The 18,990-nt window shown below is 41.1% G+C and overlaps 1 protein-coding gene across 1 annotated transcript in view; it reads left to right on the forward strand.

Moving 5' to 3' along the window:
* Positions 1-14,410, forward strand: part of cerk (ceramide kinase) — a gene marked incomplete at its 5' end in the record, with an annotated part of 36,619 nt that extends 22,209 nt beyond the window's left edge. The window contains 7 exons of the mRNA XM_080050779.1: positions 1,093-1,167; positions 1,368-1,520; positions 2,927-3,032; positions 3,792-3,871; positions 6,912-7,117; positions 11,263-11,477; positions 14,247-14,410. Of these exons, the coding sequence (XP_079906905.1) occupies positions 1,093-1,167; positions 1,368-1,520; positions 2,927-3,032; positions 3,792-3,871; positions 6,912-7,117; positions 11,263-11,477; positions 14,247-14,307 (896 nt within the window). The 3' untranslated portion in view covers positions 14,308-14,410. The remainder of the gene's footprint in view (positions 1-1,092; positions 1,168-1,367; positions 1,521-2,926; positions 3,033-3,791; positions 3,872-6,911; positions 7,118-11,262; positions 11,478-14,246) is intronic.
* Between the last annotated feature and the right edge of the window lie 4,580 nt (positions 14,411-18,990).

Below are 18,990 nucleotides of genomic sequence, written 5' to 3' on the forward strand. Positions count from 1 at the left end.
AGACCAGCACTGATGCATTACAAATAAAAATATTACATAGTTCAGCAATCCGTTGCAGGAAATGTTCTGTTAGGAAAGTAAAGTTTTTATTTATTCAGACAAAAAATCCCAAGAATGATCAAATTGGTCCCAACTTTGCAATGACATTCATAAATTCAAATATGTTTCCTATTACCTTAACTTTTCCCCTACCCCCTTCCATGGTTCTTAATAGCAAATGCTACTTAGGTAGCGCGCATAACATTGTAAAACATTATGGGCCGGTTTCGCAGACATGGATTAAGCCTAGTTCTGGACTAAATTGTACTTTCAATGGACAATCTCCATTCAAAATTCCATTTAGTTCAGGACTAGGCTTAATCCATGTCTGTGAAACTGGCCCTATACCTGCTAAATATCTTATCAAAATAAATCAAAATCTAATCAAATCAATGTTATGTATATAGCCCAGCATCATAGCTAGCAATGTGCCTCAGTAGGTTTAACAATCTGTATGCTACAGATATACAAAACTCTTTCCTTAGGCTTAGACCCTCCACATAGGCATGTTAGCATGCTGATAACATTATGCACAGCTTTGAAGAGTTGCTGGCATGGCTGTAGGCTCTTGTCTAGTCTTGTGTGTGTGTGTGTTTCCTGGTATGCAAGTAGTTACTGGCAAAAACGTGTTTTTTTCCAAGAAGTGTTAAACTATATTCATACCAGTTATGTGATCTTTCAAGTTTTTTCTGGTGGCATACAGTGTTTTTTTTAGAAAACTCAAAGCCCATTGTATAACTTGTGTCCGTGTGTAGGCTATGTCATTGTGTACGTGAGTCAGATTCAGGAGGTTGTGACAGTCTACCAAAAAATTTTATTAAAAAAACTACCACAACAACACATTTTTACACATAGTGTCTTAAAATTGTTTAGGTTTGCTATAGAGAAAAACGTACACTGTATATAGACTGTAGAATTGTATTGTGTGTGTGACCATTTTGTACAGGTGAATTGTAAGTTAAAAAGTAATTTCATGTAACAGTGTCATATATTAGGTCTATACTGGCGCTAAAATGGCTGACCATCGACCTGTATGTCTCCGTTATCCATTAGGGTCCACTGATTGTATCTGCTTCGCCACAGTGGGAACCAGCGATCCAGTCACTTCTGCTTTACACATCATTGTGGGTGAGTAGCAGTCACGGAAAGAGTCTAATCGCTGTGTCAGATTGCCGTGGTCCTGTTTTAGCTCCCTGTGATTAGCTATCAGTGTTTTGTAGAAAGCTGCAAACAACCTTTGAGCATTTACAACACCATCTGTTCCATGTTAAATGTGTACGATGCTGTAACTAAACAGCTGCTTTCTTTTGTGTGTGTCTTTCTAACAGGAGATTGCCAGCCGGTGGACGTGTGTTCGGTTCACCACGACGACATCTTCCTCAGATACTCCGTCTCGTTGCTCGGCTACGGTTTCTATGGCGACGTGCAGACAGACAGCGAGGCGAAGAGGTGGCTGGGTCCCGCTAGATATGACCTGTCAGGTATGAGGGCTACCACTTTAGACACATGAGGGACTCTTCAGGCTAAGCATACCTACAGTTAACCCTTGGCTCTCTCTGACCTCACACCAATTTATTTTACTGTGAAGGTACCTGGAAGTGACCCCAGGGCTTTCTGCGACTGATCTGGGTTCAGACTTTGGACAATTAAAGATATAAATCTAACACACACACACACACACACACACACACACACACACACACACACACACACACACACACACACACACACACACACACACACAGAGTTTGTGGCTTCGGTGCAATCTCTTATGTTGCTCACTTGTGGGACTTGTAAATGCCAACAAACTCCATGACCACACAAATATTTCTCTACCCACTGGGGGCTTCACATAAATACTTGCACTCATTGTGCTACAACATTCTTTAAACAGAGGCCTCCTCCGCCTAATTATCTAAGTCATGAAACTAGGCTAAATTGGACTGGGGCCAAACTGCACAGATGAGATGAATCTTTAACCATGTACCTGGGACCTCATTTATCAAAGCGTGCATAGTACAAATACTAAACACGTGTAAGAACAAGGAACCCTTACACAACGATCAATTATGAATCTCATCTGTTTGCTTGTGTTCTAATGTAGTTACTTGTTGCAGCCAAAGGTAGGAACCAAGAAAGCTACACAGAAAAAGATTTTACAGTGATGCCAGCAGTTGTATGACACTTATTTTAAGCACCGCAGTCTTATCAAAAATGCTCCGATTTTGTTTCTATTATGTTTAGATAATTTATTGGGCTTTTCAAGGCTTTATTGACAGTGCAGAGAGACAGAGATGAAACGGGGCACAGAGGGGAATGACATGCAGAGAATCGACCACGGGTCGGATTTTGAACCCGGGTCTGCTGCGAGGACTGAGCCTTTACGGGGATGCTCTAACCACTACACCAAGAGCGTTCAGTTTTTGTTCATTCTTGCATGCCCTTTGGACAAGGCGGGAGAGTTTTTACTATGCAAGCTGTCCTAACTGAGTGAGTGTACTCGGACGAAGGCATTAAGAAAAACAATTTAAAAATAGGGTTCTTTGCACTGATACAACAAACTAACTAACAAATGGTGTAGAATGGTTTAAGCGCAAATACAACTGTTAAATACACCTGTGCATTATCTGTACTCTATAGCATTATCTCTAAGCTATGCGTATTTTTTTTTATTTTTTTTTACCCAGTTAAGGCCACCACAGTCTCTTGAGGGAAAAACGAAATAGTGGTCCAATTAGTTACACAGATGCATCGCTTTAAGAATTCTACCCTTAATTGTCTCGTCAGGTTTAATTAGTGTTAAATTAAACAAAACAAATCAGTCTTATTGGCATGCACTCTGTTGCCCACACACCACACAGTGTATGTGTTTTTTTCTTCCACACAGGGGTAAAAACCTTTCTGAGTCACAACTACTACGAAGGCACCATCTCTTTCCTTCCCGCGGAGAACAATATGGGAAACCCCAGGGACAAGCTGCAGTGTCGATCTGGGTAAATAAAGCATCAGAGATATCCATTTCTACAGCTTTATTTTTTTTTATTTTTTTCCCAACTCTGTTTTACAATGGGCTTATAACTTATCTGATGCAGTTCAATAGTAACAGTGCACAACCTGCCAGAGCTTAAATGGGGGTAGTCTTAGCTTGTCATGAAGCCTATCTGATTTATTATCACACACTGAAAGCTCATTCAATAATTTGGTTTTGGTTTTTCTGAGATACTGGGCCTGGGCGAAGACATTGTTTGCATTTGTTCTTGGGAGTGAAAGAAGCTGGAAAACCATTCATCTGTAAAATGTCATGTTTCCTGACAACTACTTTTACCATTAAAGGTGATATGACTGCTACAAAAGGCTTCAATGGCTGTACATTTTTATAACCAAAAATAAATAATATTTAAATATCTTGGTGAAAAGGTTAAAAATGTTTACTTATAGTTATCACCATGAAAGTTGATTACTTACATTAAAACTATTTTTTTGATAAATGTTTGAATAAATATTCACATTTGGTAATATCTAACTAATTCTGTGTACCTTTGCATCTCTTTAGAAACCAAAAACCTAGATGATGGATAAAGCCAGAGTTACAATCTTTATTTCATTTTATCTAATTAGTGTCCAAAGTTTTTTTACGGAAAAGATTTTGGATACTGCCTTTTTTTTACATTTTATAAATAAAAAAATACTATAAACAGGTCTTTAAAAAAATGCATCTTCGTTTTGTTTACTAAAAAACTCAAATGTTTCAGGTGCTACGTCTGTCAGCCCAAGCCCACATCGCAGGACGAGCAATGGGAGACGTCGGAGGAGAAGGAGAAGTCTAATGAAGGTACGAGTTTGAAGGATTGTTACTAGAGAGAAATGTGAACTGAACTGAATCACACCCAAATGTGTGCGCCTCATTGCTTTTCCTCGTATCCTTGTTTGTCTATATTGAAAGCTTTTTTTTCCCAAGACTACCGAGATGTGTGATAAGCATTTCCAACGGATGTAGTTAGGGAGAAAATTACAAAGGAGATGAGACAAGCCCACACTGGCTCTGTATTCCCTCTTGAAGTCACACACACACACACACACACACACACACACACACACACACACACACACACACACACACACACACACACACACACACACACACACACACACACACACACACACACACACACACACACACACACACACACACACACACACACACACACACGAATCAGCAGCAATTTGCATTCTGCAGTAACTGTGGTGGACTGAGTGTAAATAACATCATCTTCTCAAATTCCTCTTCATCTCCATTTTCTGTCTGTTGTTGTTGTTTTTCTCCCCGCAGCATGGCAAACGCTCTTGATGAGATTCTTGATGAGTTATTGACGAGAAAATATAAACTGATTTTAAGTGACACTCTTTTCTCTTTCTTTTTGCCTATCGATTGAAAAATCCCACTGATCCGCCCCTCTGTCTGTCTGTTGGGACTACATGTTCCCCCGGCAAGGCTGGTGTCTGTCCACTCTTTCAGGTGGAATAATATCGGCTTCTCTCTCTCTCTCACACACACACACACACACACACCTTCTCCCTGTCTGTCCCCCAGACCATGGGGCACCCACACACATAAACACACAGACACTTCATTATCTCCAATCCTCTCAACCCACAGACACAGCAGCACAAACCTCTGGAGGCAGATGAAAAACTGACTTGTGTGTGTGTGCGTGTGTGTGTGTGTGTGTGCGTGTGTGTGTGTGTGTGTGTGCGTGTGTGTTTGTGTGCGTGTGTACCCTGTGCTGCAGATGAGCTGTGTGTGTTTTTTCCCTTTCTAATTAGTGTTGTGATATTAAATTCAAGATTTTCCGTCTCCTCTTGGCTATCAGAGACTGTGGCTTCCTATGGAGTGCGTGTGTATGTGCGTGTGTGTGTGTGTATTTAATTCCTTTGTAAATATGAAAGCGAGCGTAACCCGTTTGCATGTGTGTATGATGTGTGACAGACTCCCACTAATCAGGAAGAAATTTGGCTGTGCCAGCTCTGGGGTTTGCCTCACGCCACTGCTACCGTTTGTTTTTGCGATTCCGTTATTTTTTCGCTTCTTTCCTGGCGAGGGAAATCTCAGACAACTGCTAAATCAATGAGGCAAAACACACACACACACAGAGACACACACTTTCTCTCTCTGTACAAATGAGCAAGCCTCTCCTCCGAAAGCAAATACTCATTTAGAACCATTCTCCTAATGCAGAGCCTACAGTCCACAGTTGGATTTTATTATAATTTTCTTTTGTTGCTTTAATCACCGCTTCCCAATTAAAATATTGTTTTTATGTAGCCTCGGCGGACTTGTTATCATTGGTTCGCGTTATCACCTCTGTAAGTTTGCTTTGTGAAATGAGGGGGGGGGGAAAGGTAATGAATCGTTTCGCTTTTCCGAGATCACATAATTTTCCCTCTGAGGTTTGGACATCTGTGATCACTTTTATTTGCAGTGCTCCAATGACTATGGCCCTGTTGACAGGCGCCTGCAGTCCCCGTGGGTGATAACTGCGTCTTTGAAACGTCATCACTTATAAACAGACGCTAATCTCTGAGGAACAGAGTGGCGCTTTGTGAAGTGCTACTATCACGTCTGTCATTTGAGATTTGGAGGCCACGTTTAAATCATAGCAAGCCAATTTGAGGTTAATCCAACAGGTCCCCTATGTGCGTGACGTTCTCTTTAGATATTGTGAACCCTTCCTCGGTCCATCTTAATTGCGCTTTGAAAACATTCAAACACTCAGCACTCCTTCAAGGGTAGCACACATGGGACGGCTGTTGATAAGCAGGTAGAGCAGTCGTCAACTGATTGCATGGTAGGCGGTTCAATCCCCGCCTCCTGCCACATATTGAAGTGTATATATTTTTTTGAATTTTAATGCAATAAACAATCATTAACAATGCTCAAAATAATCTTTAAAAATATTATTTATGGGCATTTTTAATGCATTTGTATTTGATGTAGTGGAGAGACAGAAATAAAATCTGGCAAAGAGGGGATTGATATGCGGAGAACGACCTCTACATCAAGAGAGCCCCCACTGAACTCTAAATTGCTCATGATGGTTAGTTTGCACCCTACGTGGTAGCTGCTGCCATTGGTGTGTGTGTGAATGGGTGAATGAGTGGCAAACAATGTAAAGTGCTTGGAGTCTCAGAAAATCAGTGAAAAAGTGCTATATAAGTGCAGTTTATTTACCATTACAAATGACTTTCAGCTTCAGAGTTTCTATCTCGGTTCAATCATCAGCCTAAATTTGGATTGAGAATCTTGCCAAGACATCTGGATCTTAATGGGTCCTCATCAGCAGCGCTGCTGTCTAAGGGAACTAAACCTTATGGATTGGAAAAGAACTACCAACATACATAGTATACTTTCAAGTATACTACTTGTTCTAGTCTAACACCGCGTGAAGCCAAACTGGAGGCTGAAAAAACATCAGAATCTTTATCCTATACCTGTCTCTTATCTAACCATCCTATTTAAGTAAGTAGCTCAACACTGACAGGAAATAAACAGAATCAAATGTGGCACATTTTTGCAAATGCTGTGGACCTGCTGTTGAATACAGCATTGCAATTAAAAAACAGCACGGTGTATTCACCACAGCTTGAGGTGTGTTAATTTAATACGTGTCAGTGTCACATAAAAAGGCCCTAAACATTGCAATAAAAACATTCCGGTTGCAACATTTTGCCAAACCAAGATTAATTGTAATTGAGTTGAGTGACATGTGCTACCTGGGTTTTTATGTGTATTCAACACCATTTGCAACATTTAACTTTCACATGTGTTGCTTTTACAATCTCTAATTTGGATTAATCTGGTATTTTCTTTTCAGATGACAGGAGCGGTTGGAGTGTGATCCGTGGAAAGTTTATCGCCATAAATGCAGCCAGTATGAGCTGTGCGTGTCCACGAAGTCCAAAAGGCCTGTCGCCGTCAGCCCACCTGGCAGACGGCACCACAGACCTCATCCTGGTTAGGAAGTGTTCTCGTCTAAACTTCTTCAGACACCTCCTCAGACACACCAACAAAGATGACCAGGTAAGAGGGAAGAAGTTAGTGTCAATGTAAGGGGTGTAAATAGCTTGTTTCTTCATGATACAAAACTAGATACAGTCACTGGAAAACGATACAATATTTTTTCGATATCACAGTCTGCCACGATACGAATTTACGATTCGATTCAGGGGCCTGCGATTGATATGAGACAAAATCATGTGTCCATTGAACAGCACCGGTCACATTCATATCAACTCACCAACAACAACAAAAATCGATGTTACCATTTTATTTCTGAGCTCTTTCAGATATTTAAATAAAAAGCAATCCATTCTTTTAGTGGAAATAGTGTCAGACACAAACATTCAGAAAGGTTGTCAAAATAGAAGCGCATATTAAAGACGCGATATTTATCGATGTTTGGGCGTTGCTTCCATGCGATTAGATATTTCGCCAATGAATCGATATGTCGATCTATATCGATGTATCGTTACACCCCTAAAAGTGTGTCATATTTGGCTGCCAGCTGTATGATTAATCTTCAGAGCACTTTTCTAAAAAGGTGTTATCTAATGGGAATCAAACTGAATTTCTTTCCTCATTTTCATACACCATTTATGCACACTTACTTCAGCAGCGTGTGACTCGTGCTGTGCGGCATATTTCAGAACTGAAATGAGCTGGGGGACAATTGATGTGATTGGATTCCAGCAGGGATAAGAATATCATCTCCCTTGAAAAAAAAAAGAGAGTGACGGAAATACAGCGAACCTTTTGAAGGCAATTTCATCCTTCCTCCCAGAAAGACTCCCGTCAATCACGGTCGGCGCAGACTTTCGGTTGTCGACAATCGGGAGCCGCTCGATTCAGTACACAAGATAAATTGAGAGTGTGTTTAGTCCGTAAACGAGCCGAGCAGAAGTTTGCCCCCCCCCCCCCCCCCCCCTCTCCACTTGCCTTGCTGGCACCTCCCTTTGCTGACTCGGCTCAATCTCCCCCACGATGGTTCACTTTGGTTCAGAATGCCTTAGCCCCCCCTGTGCCTTCCCACGTATCATAAATAACCCTCCACCCAGGTCCGCGGAGGCACTGATAATCGCTGGATCAGGGATATATACTGTATGGGAGGGAGTACACAGGCTGATAACAGATAATGCCCTCTCAGGATATAGAACAAGTATTGCCAAGGGAAGCCTGGTGATTAGTAATTATTACCGCAGGAAGTTCATCCCATTTAGAGGGATCTGGGAAGTCATTTCAATCTACTGTAGCTGCCTTGGTCAAAGTGTGAACATTGCAAACTGGTGTTTAGAGCCAACACCGGCTTAACAATATGATTTAGAAGAACCCAATATTGTAATTACAAAGATGAATATTACTGCTGTGATAAGATCGGATTCGATTAGGATTTTATGTATTTTCAGCTTTCACATTTATAGGATTCAGTAGGTGCAGGAGCTGCTGCTGTTACTGTGAAATCTAGCGACTGGAGGAGAGATTTTGCTGCTCTGTGTGCAATGTAGCGTGCCCTTGGAATGCCGTGGTTCCAATAAAGTATTTTACATCCAGATGACTGAATGATATTACACGTGTGTGTGTGTGTGGGGGGGTGAAATCAAATTACCAACTCTCCCTGGCGATGCTAATGCAGAGAGGCCTGAAAAATGATTTTATGACAAGAGAATTTTCCCAATATATACTAAAACCCCAAACTGAGAATCACCAGTAAGATGTTACTTTATCCATCCCCTAAAGGCACAATTTGAATTTAAGAGATGACTGTGTTGGTCGCTGTGACACCATTTTGGTCCACACTTAATTATATCTCAATCTATCAATCTATTGGGTGATTGCAAAGACAATTTGTACACACAGAAGCAATTAAGATGCTTAATTTGAATATCATCCAAAAGAAGGCCTATCCAATGTATCTGCTAGCATAACTGTAGTCTCTTAGTCTTTTCTTTTTCATAGAAAAGGGTAAAGTATGAGTCTATTTGTACCGGCTACAGTAAGAGGCGAAATGTTATTCCCTTTAAGAAATATTTTAGGCTTTGTTTTTAAGGTTTGGCCTATGTATAAGTTTTTTAGCATTCTAACATTGAATATAAGTAGCTAAGCCACAAAATGTGAAATTCATCGTTTATTGCCCTGACTTTTATATTTAGGTCAAAAATTGTATTTGGCAAAACTTGGGCTCATGACATTCCCATCTTGTTCAACTTAAGCATGCTAATTGGCTAAACTGGTTAACCTTTTATTATAAACATGAGCAATTAGCTCAAAGCACAATTGTGAAATAGGAGCCTTACTGAATGGCTCATGTAACTTTAGCCCAGCTGTAGAAGAAGATCTCTCTAAAATCCAACAATATTGCGCAACATCTCATTTGTCACGATGGCCGTGTCTATCTACACTCTCAGAAAACATCGTGCTAAAAGGCAACTTGTACTGTCTCTTATGAATCTGTCCCATTTTGCTTTATCTGTCTTTAGTTAACTTTATGCAATTCACCTTTTTTAGGCAGCTGGTCAGTCTGGCATCACCTGGGATCCCATAATTATTTTCAATGCTATTCCCTCATGCCCCAAAAGGAGAAAAAAAACATGACCACAGATCTTAGTGCCCTTGGGGAGGTGTTGGCAGGGAAAAGGCTGTCCCTAGCTTGTTTTTTCACTGCTTTACTTGCGACACAGAAAGGTAGACAAGTCGTCGTATGAGTATGGGTGAGCGGGGCTTTGGATCGGAGTTCACTTAATATCAGCATCAATGTCCAGCCGAGCGAAGAGAAACAAGGAGTGAGAAGCCGCTAAGCATATTCATGGCCTTGTCAGAAAAGCCTTTTAGGCAGAGCGTCCGGCGTGAATGCAAAGCGGCTGCACTCATAAAGTGGGTCTGATGTGAAATAAATGGCTGTCACTACGCTCTTTTGAATGAAAGAGGACGAGAAAGGGGGAGAAGGAAAGGAGAGAGAGAGAGAAGGAGGATAAGAAGAAAAGAGTAGAGCGTAGGGAGAAAGTGGCACCCTGTGAAGTTGAGAGTAGTGCACCGGACAGAGCTGAACCTTTCCGCGACACTGAGTGAGATGAAAGGGGATTTTGACAATATGATTTCTTTTCATCACTCTCTCTTTCTTCTTTTTCTTCTCTCCACTCCTCTGCCGTTTTCATAGCTTTTAAGTACCTCCACTTCATCTGACCCCATTCCCTCCCTTTATTTTGCATTTGAACAAGTTTCTATTTACCAAAAACAAAAGCACTACAGAACAGCAAAGGGAGAAGAATAACTCAACATGTTGTTTTTTGCTTTTCCTCATAAAATCAGCAGGAGTCCATTAAAAGACGATTAGAGGACAAATAAACTTTGTATCTCACCCACTGGGAGCCGTTAAATTATAAAGAAGTACATGCCAAGAATTGTTTTATCACTCAATAGTGTTATCATTATTCAGAGGAATATGCTGTTTCCAGTGCAAATGTGTATACAATTAGGCAGTTTATGATTTGAGACATGACAAATGTTCAAAGACTCTTGCTGTTTCTAGAAGACGGCCCACTGTCAAAGTCTTTTCAGGTCACCTAACAAGGAATCATTTGGTGTCGATGCTTGGTGCACAATTTTTGTATTTACATGTTTGTGTAGGTCAGAAAACCACTTTTAACCATAAAAGTGGATTGCCATGTTATATTGGTATGCATATTCATGTCCCCCTCAGGATGAATTGTTTGGCGAACTCCTACTGATAGCATGCTAACAAGCTAAGCTTAATTAATAAACTTAGACATTATGCTACACATTAGCATCTAGCTTGCTAAAGTACACACACTAAGTAAAGCCTCACACAGACGGGTTTACTGTGAATGGGCTTTTGGAGCCAGAATGAAGATGAAAGAGGGAGAGTCAGATTCAGTTATGCCCCTCAACTGTTTATAATTGTTGCTTAGTATGTACATTTAGAAACTAATTACAAAGAAAATGCATCTTATTCTACAGAGATTTTCCCAAAAATTTGATTTGATATGATAAAGCAGCAAACAAAGGCGGACTCTTGTATTCCCCTCTAATGCTGCTTTACTTCTCCTATTGAAATAAAACCCTCCTTGTCATTCTGGAAGGCTGCGGTCTCAACCTCTGCACCATCTGTGGGCACATCTGTTCACTCTCTTTCATCTATTCCCCCTCTCCAGTTCGACCACTGGTTTGTGGAGGTCCACCGGGTGAAGAAGTTTCGTTTCCAGCCGTGGCATTCTGAGCCGGATTCACTAGAAGACCTGAGTGAGAGTCCTCAGAAGACAGGCTTCAGTCCCATATGCTCTGCCCCAACAACCTACAACTACAGCCCCGCCCTCAGCAGCTGGACCTGCGACGGCGAGCCCCTGCCTCACGCTGCCATCCAAGTCAGGTAACTATTCACACAAACACAATACACTCCAAACGTTCTTTGGTAGTTTTCTCAAGAAACTTAGTCCATTTTTTTCCCATGCTTTAACAGAATTGAGAAATGTAAAACAAACAAACATTTTAAACCTCCTACGAGGAACTTTTAAATGTTTATGAAACAGTCAAAGTGTTCCTCTAATGTTCATCAATGACCTGCAACAGCAACGGAGACCATCAGTGTAAACCACACTAATATTATAAAGAAAGTATATGATAAATTGCTGTCTCTCTTTAACTCGCTTCCTAAACAAATTCACACTTGGGCGCTGTCGTCGTTAAAAACTTTTGTCCAAAGGTGCCGCTAGAGTCAACAAAAACTGAAAACTCATTGAAGTCACTTTAAATATCTTGGACCAATAACAGAAAATTGCACATATATATGGCTTTTTAATGTTGTAAAACTGTGACATTCATTTTGACTGCTGAAAGCAGAGCTTATTTCAGTCACCTTTTCACTGTGCCAGCTTATTATGCATTTTATGAAGCCTGTGACGAAAAATTAACTTTGAGCCCTACAGAGACGGGCAGGATCACTCTCAGCACAGATGAGAACTGGAAAATAGCTTTGAATCAGTTCATAAAATACTATAGAGGCTGTGTAATGGGGAAAAGCATTGAAATACTCGCATGGCTCATACCTATTGCATCTCTATGATAGTGGTGGTATTCACAGTAGACTGTGCTCTTTCTGGGTATTATCTCTTAATCGCCTAAGTAGAAATAGATCATGTCCTGTATGCCCGACAACTCTGCCGAGTGGTAAATAGTAAATATTATGCCTGCTAGAAATCTACTTAAAAGTGCCTGCTATCATGGCATTAATCTGTTTTTTTTTTACCATAATACTCGTAAAGTATATTGAATACATTTACTAGCTAAGACACAAAATGTTCAGGTCAATGATAATTCCTCTTACAAGTTTATTTGTATTATTTTGCAGTAAGTTAATAGTATCACAGAGTGGCTAGCTTGACATAAGTCTCATAATGATGTTATACAGGTACACTGTTTGGAAACAGGCAAAGGAAGATGTATCATTATTTCAAAGTTTAAAAGGTCACATCTTGTGGTCATTTTCAGGTTCAAAATCCTAATTTGGGTTTCTACTAGAAACGGTTTTCATGGTGTAGTGTCAGAAAAAAACGTTATATTTCTCACGGTGCCATTGCTGACCTCTTTTCAGCCTCTCTCTTAAACCCTCCGTTTTAGAGCCTGTCTCTTTAAGCCTTGCCTTTCAAAGAGCCCAGTCTGCTTCGATTGGCCAGATTCCGACGTGGGGTATCTGGGGTTGTGCTTATCAAAAGGTGGCGGTAGTGCTAAGCTAGGTTGGTAATGGGATGGTTGTGTGGCTTCTCCTGTTATGACATCATAACAGCGAGAACATTTGACTGTGGTTTTTGGACCCAGGTTTTCAGAAAGATAGGGGTGGAGAAAAAGAGAGAGGGTTATTTTTCTCATACTTTGTGAGTTTCTAGACACACCAGAGACCTATATTTAAGAAAAAGTGAATTTTGCATAGTAGGTGACTTTTAAAGTCTGTCTGATATGGACCCTTATATCCCTTATATGAGGTAAGTTGTCTCGACTCTTAGCAATAGCTACCTATAAAGAAGCTTTTTCTTCATGGCCACACAGAAATGAGAGCAGCCATAGCATAGCAACAGTCTCTGGTCAGGAGACTCTCTCACTGTTCCCTGCTGGACCATCTTGGCACCTCATCTAAATTAGCCCCTCTCTTTATTCCGTCCCTGTCCACACTTCAGCCTGCCCCCCACTATCAGATCTCTATACAGCCGGCATGGCACCGCTTGACGCATCATTTATTTCATGCTCCATTGTGCTTTGCCAATGATGCATGGCGCTGTAATGTCGCTAATTTAACGGTCCTCCCCATGTTAAAGGGCTACTCCCCTTTAATTAAAGCAGAAGTCCGTCCTTTTATTGCCTCTTCCTCCCCGCTAATCGTTCTTGGAGTGAGCCAGCCAGAGAGCGCCGCGTGGATAATTAATGGTGATAGCTCAGGCGAAACCGAAAGAAAGTTAGATGGAAAGAAGTGAGAAATGCCCGTTTGGAACACTCGCTGCCACAATGATTGAACAAACACAGACTGGAGACCTCTTGTAATTATGAGCAAAACATTGCATGTGCCTCCTTGATTTCATAGTTATTATATGGAATGAAATTTGATTTTTAACCCAGTGTGATGCATAAAACAAGAATTATAATTGACTATCGTACAAAGTCTGGAAAGGTTGGAAATACTGTATTCCATGACATTGCTTTCAAGTAAACAACATGTGTTCTTGTACAACTGCATGTATCATTCAGCACACTAAAGGCCAACGCAGTAACTGAGGCCAGAAGCAGTATGTTGTTTTGTAGTTGTGATAGTAGCCCCCTTGCCTGTTCACTGCTTCTTGTTATTTCTGTCCGTATACTTTAACCTGCTGTGCGCCACCCCATCTGTTACATTATCACATATGTGAAAGGCGTCTCTTTAAGGAAAAAAAAAGGTCTTTATACTTTACACGCCACAAAGATTGTACCGCTTTCAAGTTTCTCGTGTTGCGCCTGCACACAGGGGCGCCGTTCCATCGCTTTTACATCTGCCACATGGACAGTAAAGTCTCATCGAAAATGAGCACGGTCATTAAGTTGATGGTTTGTTATTCAGGCTAAATGATGCGTTTTGTGTGTGTGTGTGTGTGTGTGTATGTGTTCCTCTCTGCAGTGTCCAGTGCCAGTTGATCAGGCTGTTTGCCCGTGGTATCGAGGAGCAGCAGCAGCAGTAGTGTGTGCTTGAAAACCCTTGTAATGTGTGGGAATAGGAGCCAAACACGCACTATTCACCGGACTAGAGAGAGCTGGACGGGGCATTTGACTGCTGGACAACACGGAAACTCAGTTGCACTTGGCATGATTTTCCATGGGAAAAAGTGAACACCGCACATCATTGTTAATCCCACATGCTGGCATCCCATTCCTCATTAGGTTATTATAGAACACTCCATAAGCACTGACTGAAACCCTCTCAATTGCTGGTGATTGGAGTATAAAGATAAGCTACATTTCATGGTTTGTTGTTACTGAAGTCACTAAAATGTGGGTTATCTCCTTGCCGTCATTTGGCGTGCCTATGTGTAAAATGACCTCACGCAGCTTTAACCAACCTATAATATGATATGCTACAGCTGCTAGTGCTAGCGTACACACATTCAAACATTAAGTTTTGGTAAAAAAAAAGAAGATGAAACAGAGCTGAGCTGGGCTAAGCTGGACTCAGCCGGAAAATATCGGCCCAAGGTTTCTGTCCAGCCATGAAGGAGAACACTAATAGGATTCCTCCCTCAGTATGTTGCCAAAGAAAGACAGCCAAGGAGATACTGCTTTGTGAGAAGGATGAGGAGAAATGTGCCTGTGTGAGGTACAATGATAAACTGAAAGGGCTTGAAATGCCCAGACTACACAGAGAGAAAAGAAAATGCACACACAAATACACAATCGGATTTTCTTCTTTTACTGGAAAAAAGAAAGCATTTAATCTGCAACCCAGGTGAAAACAGATATGAGCCAAGGGCGCTAATGAAAAGAGCAGTATAACCTGCTAATACACTAACAGGACCCCAGTGGCTTCTGGGTAATAAATCAAAGAGGTTACTAAGTGATTTGGTGTGTCTCAGCACTGCTGCGCCGCACCTGTGGCTCTGTGCTCTGCTCCCGTTTGGCAAAAAAAAAATGACAAACAGTTCAGCCATCACTTGGGAATAGCCACATTTATACATGGTTACCTTTAATTACAGATTATCTATTGTTGTCAAATGAGCTCTTTTCGTTTATAGATCAGGCTGGACAATCACAGAAGAAATGAGGCAGCTTTTACGTTGCTGCCAGCTTTTTCCCACCCCTGCATCGATAAAACTGTATTAAAGCGCACATGTACTAATGATAGGTTATGGTAAGAGTCTGTGTGTGTTGGGTTAAGTGTTTCTTCCACGATTCCTTCAGGGACGTGCAGTCATTTTAACGTTTGTGCATGCGTGTGTGTGTGTGTGTGTGTGTGTGTGCGCGCATGTCTTAATGTGTTTGTGAAGGTGCCAATGTGATGAGTTAGCTCTACCACAATTAGCCTCATGACTGCCATTTTGCAGATGCTCTCCGACTGCAGCAAGCACACTGCCAACACAAGCACGAGCCATTTTCTATCAGTCTAGAATTCTATTTATGATATTCACTGTGTCTCTCTCTCACTCACTCACACGCACACACACACGTTCCAAAGCCATTAAAGCCTCCTCCTATCTTTGAATCCTCTCCAACTTGGTTAATATGGACATCTATAATAGTTTCACATTCAGTGTTCACATTTGTCAACATACAAAACTTTTTTTTCTTTTATCAGATAAATTAATGAATACATTTGAAAAGTTAAAGAATTTAGCAGTTTATGACAGACAATACAAACAAAGTCAGACTGACATTTTAGTTCCCCTCACTTTTATGAAAGGAAATATGAACTATTATATTGGAGCTACTTGAAGCTAGCAGGCTAGTTTCTAGCTTCCACCCGTGGTATCCACTTTTTTGAGTTGAAGTCTTAACTAGTTAGCTTAGCTTGCTAACATTAGGCCTACTTATTGTTTATGCCATTGCAATACCCAATACTACAACACACACACCCTGTGTCCCATTCGAAAGGCCGCAGCCTACGAAGGCTGCATTTGAAGACCGATTGCGTCATAGCGGCGCGCTAAGGCTTGTCCCATTTGGAAGGCTCCTTCATATGCGGCCGAGAAATGCAGCCTTCGTTTCACGGATTTGAAGGGTCCAACAGATGTATTCTTCGCGGCCCAACATATCCCAAGATTCATTGCGTTTTTTTCAGAGATGGCATAAAATAAAATAAAAAATAACAAAACAGCAACGTGTTGCTCCATCTTCTTCACTTTTATCTTCCTTTCTTTTTTTCTTGTACTTTTTTTTCTTTTCGTCTGGTAGGCAACTTCTTTTTCTTTTTTCCTCCGTTGACAAGGCTTTTTCCGTTGGCAGCAATCAGGGTTGCTAGGCAGCACAGGAGCGGCCAGTCGTCACGCAAGGTAATGGCTTGTCACGCAAACCGGAAATGCTCGTATACCGAGACCTGCGGAGACCGTCTCAATTAACAACGCTCGTTCGGCCTTCGAATCGGCCTTCACTGGCTATGGCCTTCATAGACCGCGTAGACTCTATGTGCCTCGATTGAGACACGGCTTCAGTGTTCACCTATATATATTTGTTTGTGTTAAGATTTAGACTTATATTTGCTACATGGGGAAAGTTTCGAAATCATTTCAGTTGGACTTCAAGTTGTTATCCAATCTTGCTGTGCTATTCACGACTGAGATAATGTAAAAACATGCTGTGATGTAATTTATTTTATGAAAATGCTCAATAAAGTACTTTTAAAGTCATGTTCGTCTTTGTGTCCTTTGCTCGATCTTTAATTCCATCCTCCTTCTCTCTCTGCCTCCCTGTACAGTACGAGTGGAATTTAATAGAATGCTCTGATGTGAGCGAGATGTTTCATTAAAGAACATCAAAGGTCTCTGCTGTGGTATTTCCAGCTGTGATACTTCTGCACCCGGTCTGGATCTTTCTTCTTTTTCATATTTGATAGTCCCGAAGTGTTGAAAAGAGTCGGCTAATCTGAACTGATCAATTGGAGCTAGCAGGCTTGTTTCTAGCTTCCATCCATGGTTTACACTTGATTGAGTTCTGAAGTGTATGAACTTCTCAAGACACATTTCTGTAGACTAGTTGAAGGTATTTGCCAAATCCCCCTGTCCTGTAGGAATGCGTAAGTTGGCTGGACAGGGACTGAGCTTCTGTAAATCACCTTATTTCTGTTTAAGTTAAACCAGACACTTGCATGACTGTTTTATAGGTTTGAGTTAACATTGGCCGGATTCGGGCCTTTCCCAGCCATTAGGAAAGAGGTGATAATATACGGCCTCTGTCCAAAACTGTTGGTGTTACTGGTCAAACCCAGACTTCAGGCCGCCAGGGCGGACAGTGTCTCTGTCAATCTATTCCACAGATGTTTCGGAGGGATGATTGCACAATAGTTAAAACCCACCAATTAGACAAAGAGTGTCGTCTTTGACGACCAATCAGTTTACGTGAACCCTGGGATAAGAGAGCCTGCAGAGCAGCATTCGGGGGGCTTTAACGTTTTGACCAGGAACTGTCCACTTATGTATAACTTCCTCTGTTTCAATTTGGCTAAAATACTCTGACTTTTATTTGGCTTCGTTTACTGCAGTATGAGATTTGTTGTGTTAAATAAATTAAGCTGTTCCTGAAAGCCTCCTCAAACCTGCGTCAGCTGTCAACTTCTTTCATCACGCTACACCACCACCAGAACCAAGTAACCACAGTTCTTACCACTTCGATGCTAAATAATAATGATAACATTTTGTGATCAACCACAAGCTTAATTTGATTTAACTTTGATCATAATAGCAACAACCTGCCCAGTGAAGACCATTCACACATGGACACTTTCACTAACAATGATTTCACAAAGTCGAACGAAGCACCTGTTGAAACATACTACCTTTACAACCTTACTCAGACACAATTTCCAAAATATTGGAATATCTCTCAAAACCAAAGTAATCCAGCAAATAAGTGTACAACTGGAACCAAACCCAGGAAGTCCTCAAAACATTAATTGTGTTACTAAGATTCTGTCATAAAAGTCTAATCACATAGGCTAATAAAAAGTGAGCGAAACATGCAGTATAGATAACTCATCCACATTAAATAAATATAGTGAAATTATGTTATGCAAAGCTAAACTGGCTACTTATTTATTGTGCTTCCATGCAGTTTGAGGATTATCAAGATATAGATTTGAGTTGTCCTTTTTATTAATCTAAATTGATGGTGCAGAAGCTGAGATATCCTGACCTTAAGTAACCAGTCTGTTGAGTCTTTAAAGCACCTGGACCGTCCCACACTCTCCTGGTGCTATAGTTTATGAGCCGCAATTTACAGTGTTACTGAAAACTTCCCTGCACTGTCAGCGCACGTACTGGAAGATCTACTGTGTTGTGCCATAGACTGTATATAAAGAGAGCAGTGCTTTCCAAAAGGAGGGGTGTGTGGGGTGGGGTCGTGGTGTGTGTGTGTGTGTGTGGGGGCGGGGGGGGGGGGGGGGTGGGCAATAAAAATAAAAAAGGTCATCCTTGTCACTTTGGTTCCTCTAATCCACGGAGACTGCTACAGTTTGTGTCTGCCATAATATGACTGTATGGAGTAATCCTCGGTGGTGCCACAACTATACTATCTTTGAAATGGCCCCACATTACTGGAAAATGAGATGTTGTATGACCAAAAAAAAGACCAGCGGGATTTCTCCCAGGCCTTAACCAAACGTTGTCCCTGCCTCAATTTCTTGCTTTGCTTTTGCCTTATTGATTTATTCTCCATCTACT

The sequence above is a fragment of the Ammodytes marinus genome, assembly GCF_949987685.1.
Source record: "Ammodytes marinus genome assembly, chromosome: 22".
NCBI lineage: Eukaryota > Metazoa > Chordata > Actinopteri > Uranoscopiformes > Ammodytidae > Ammodytes > Ammodytes marinus.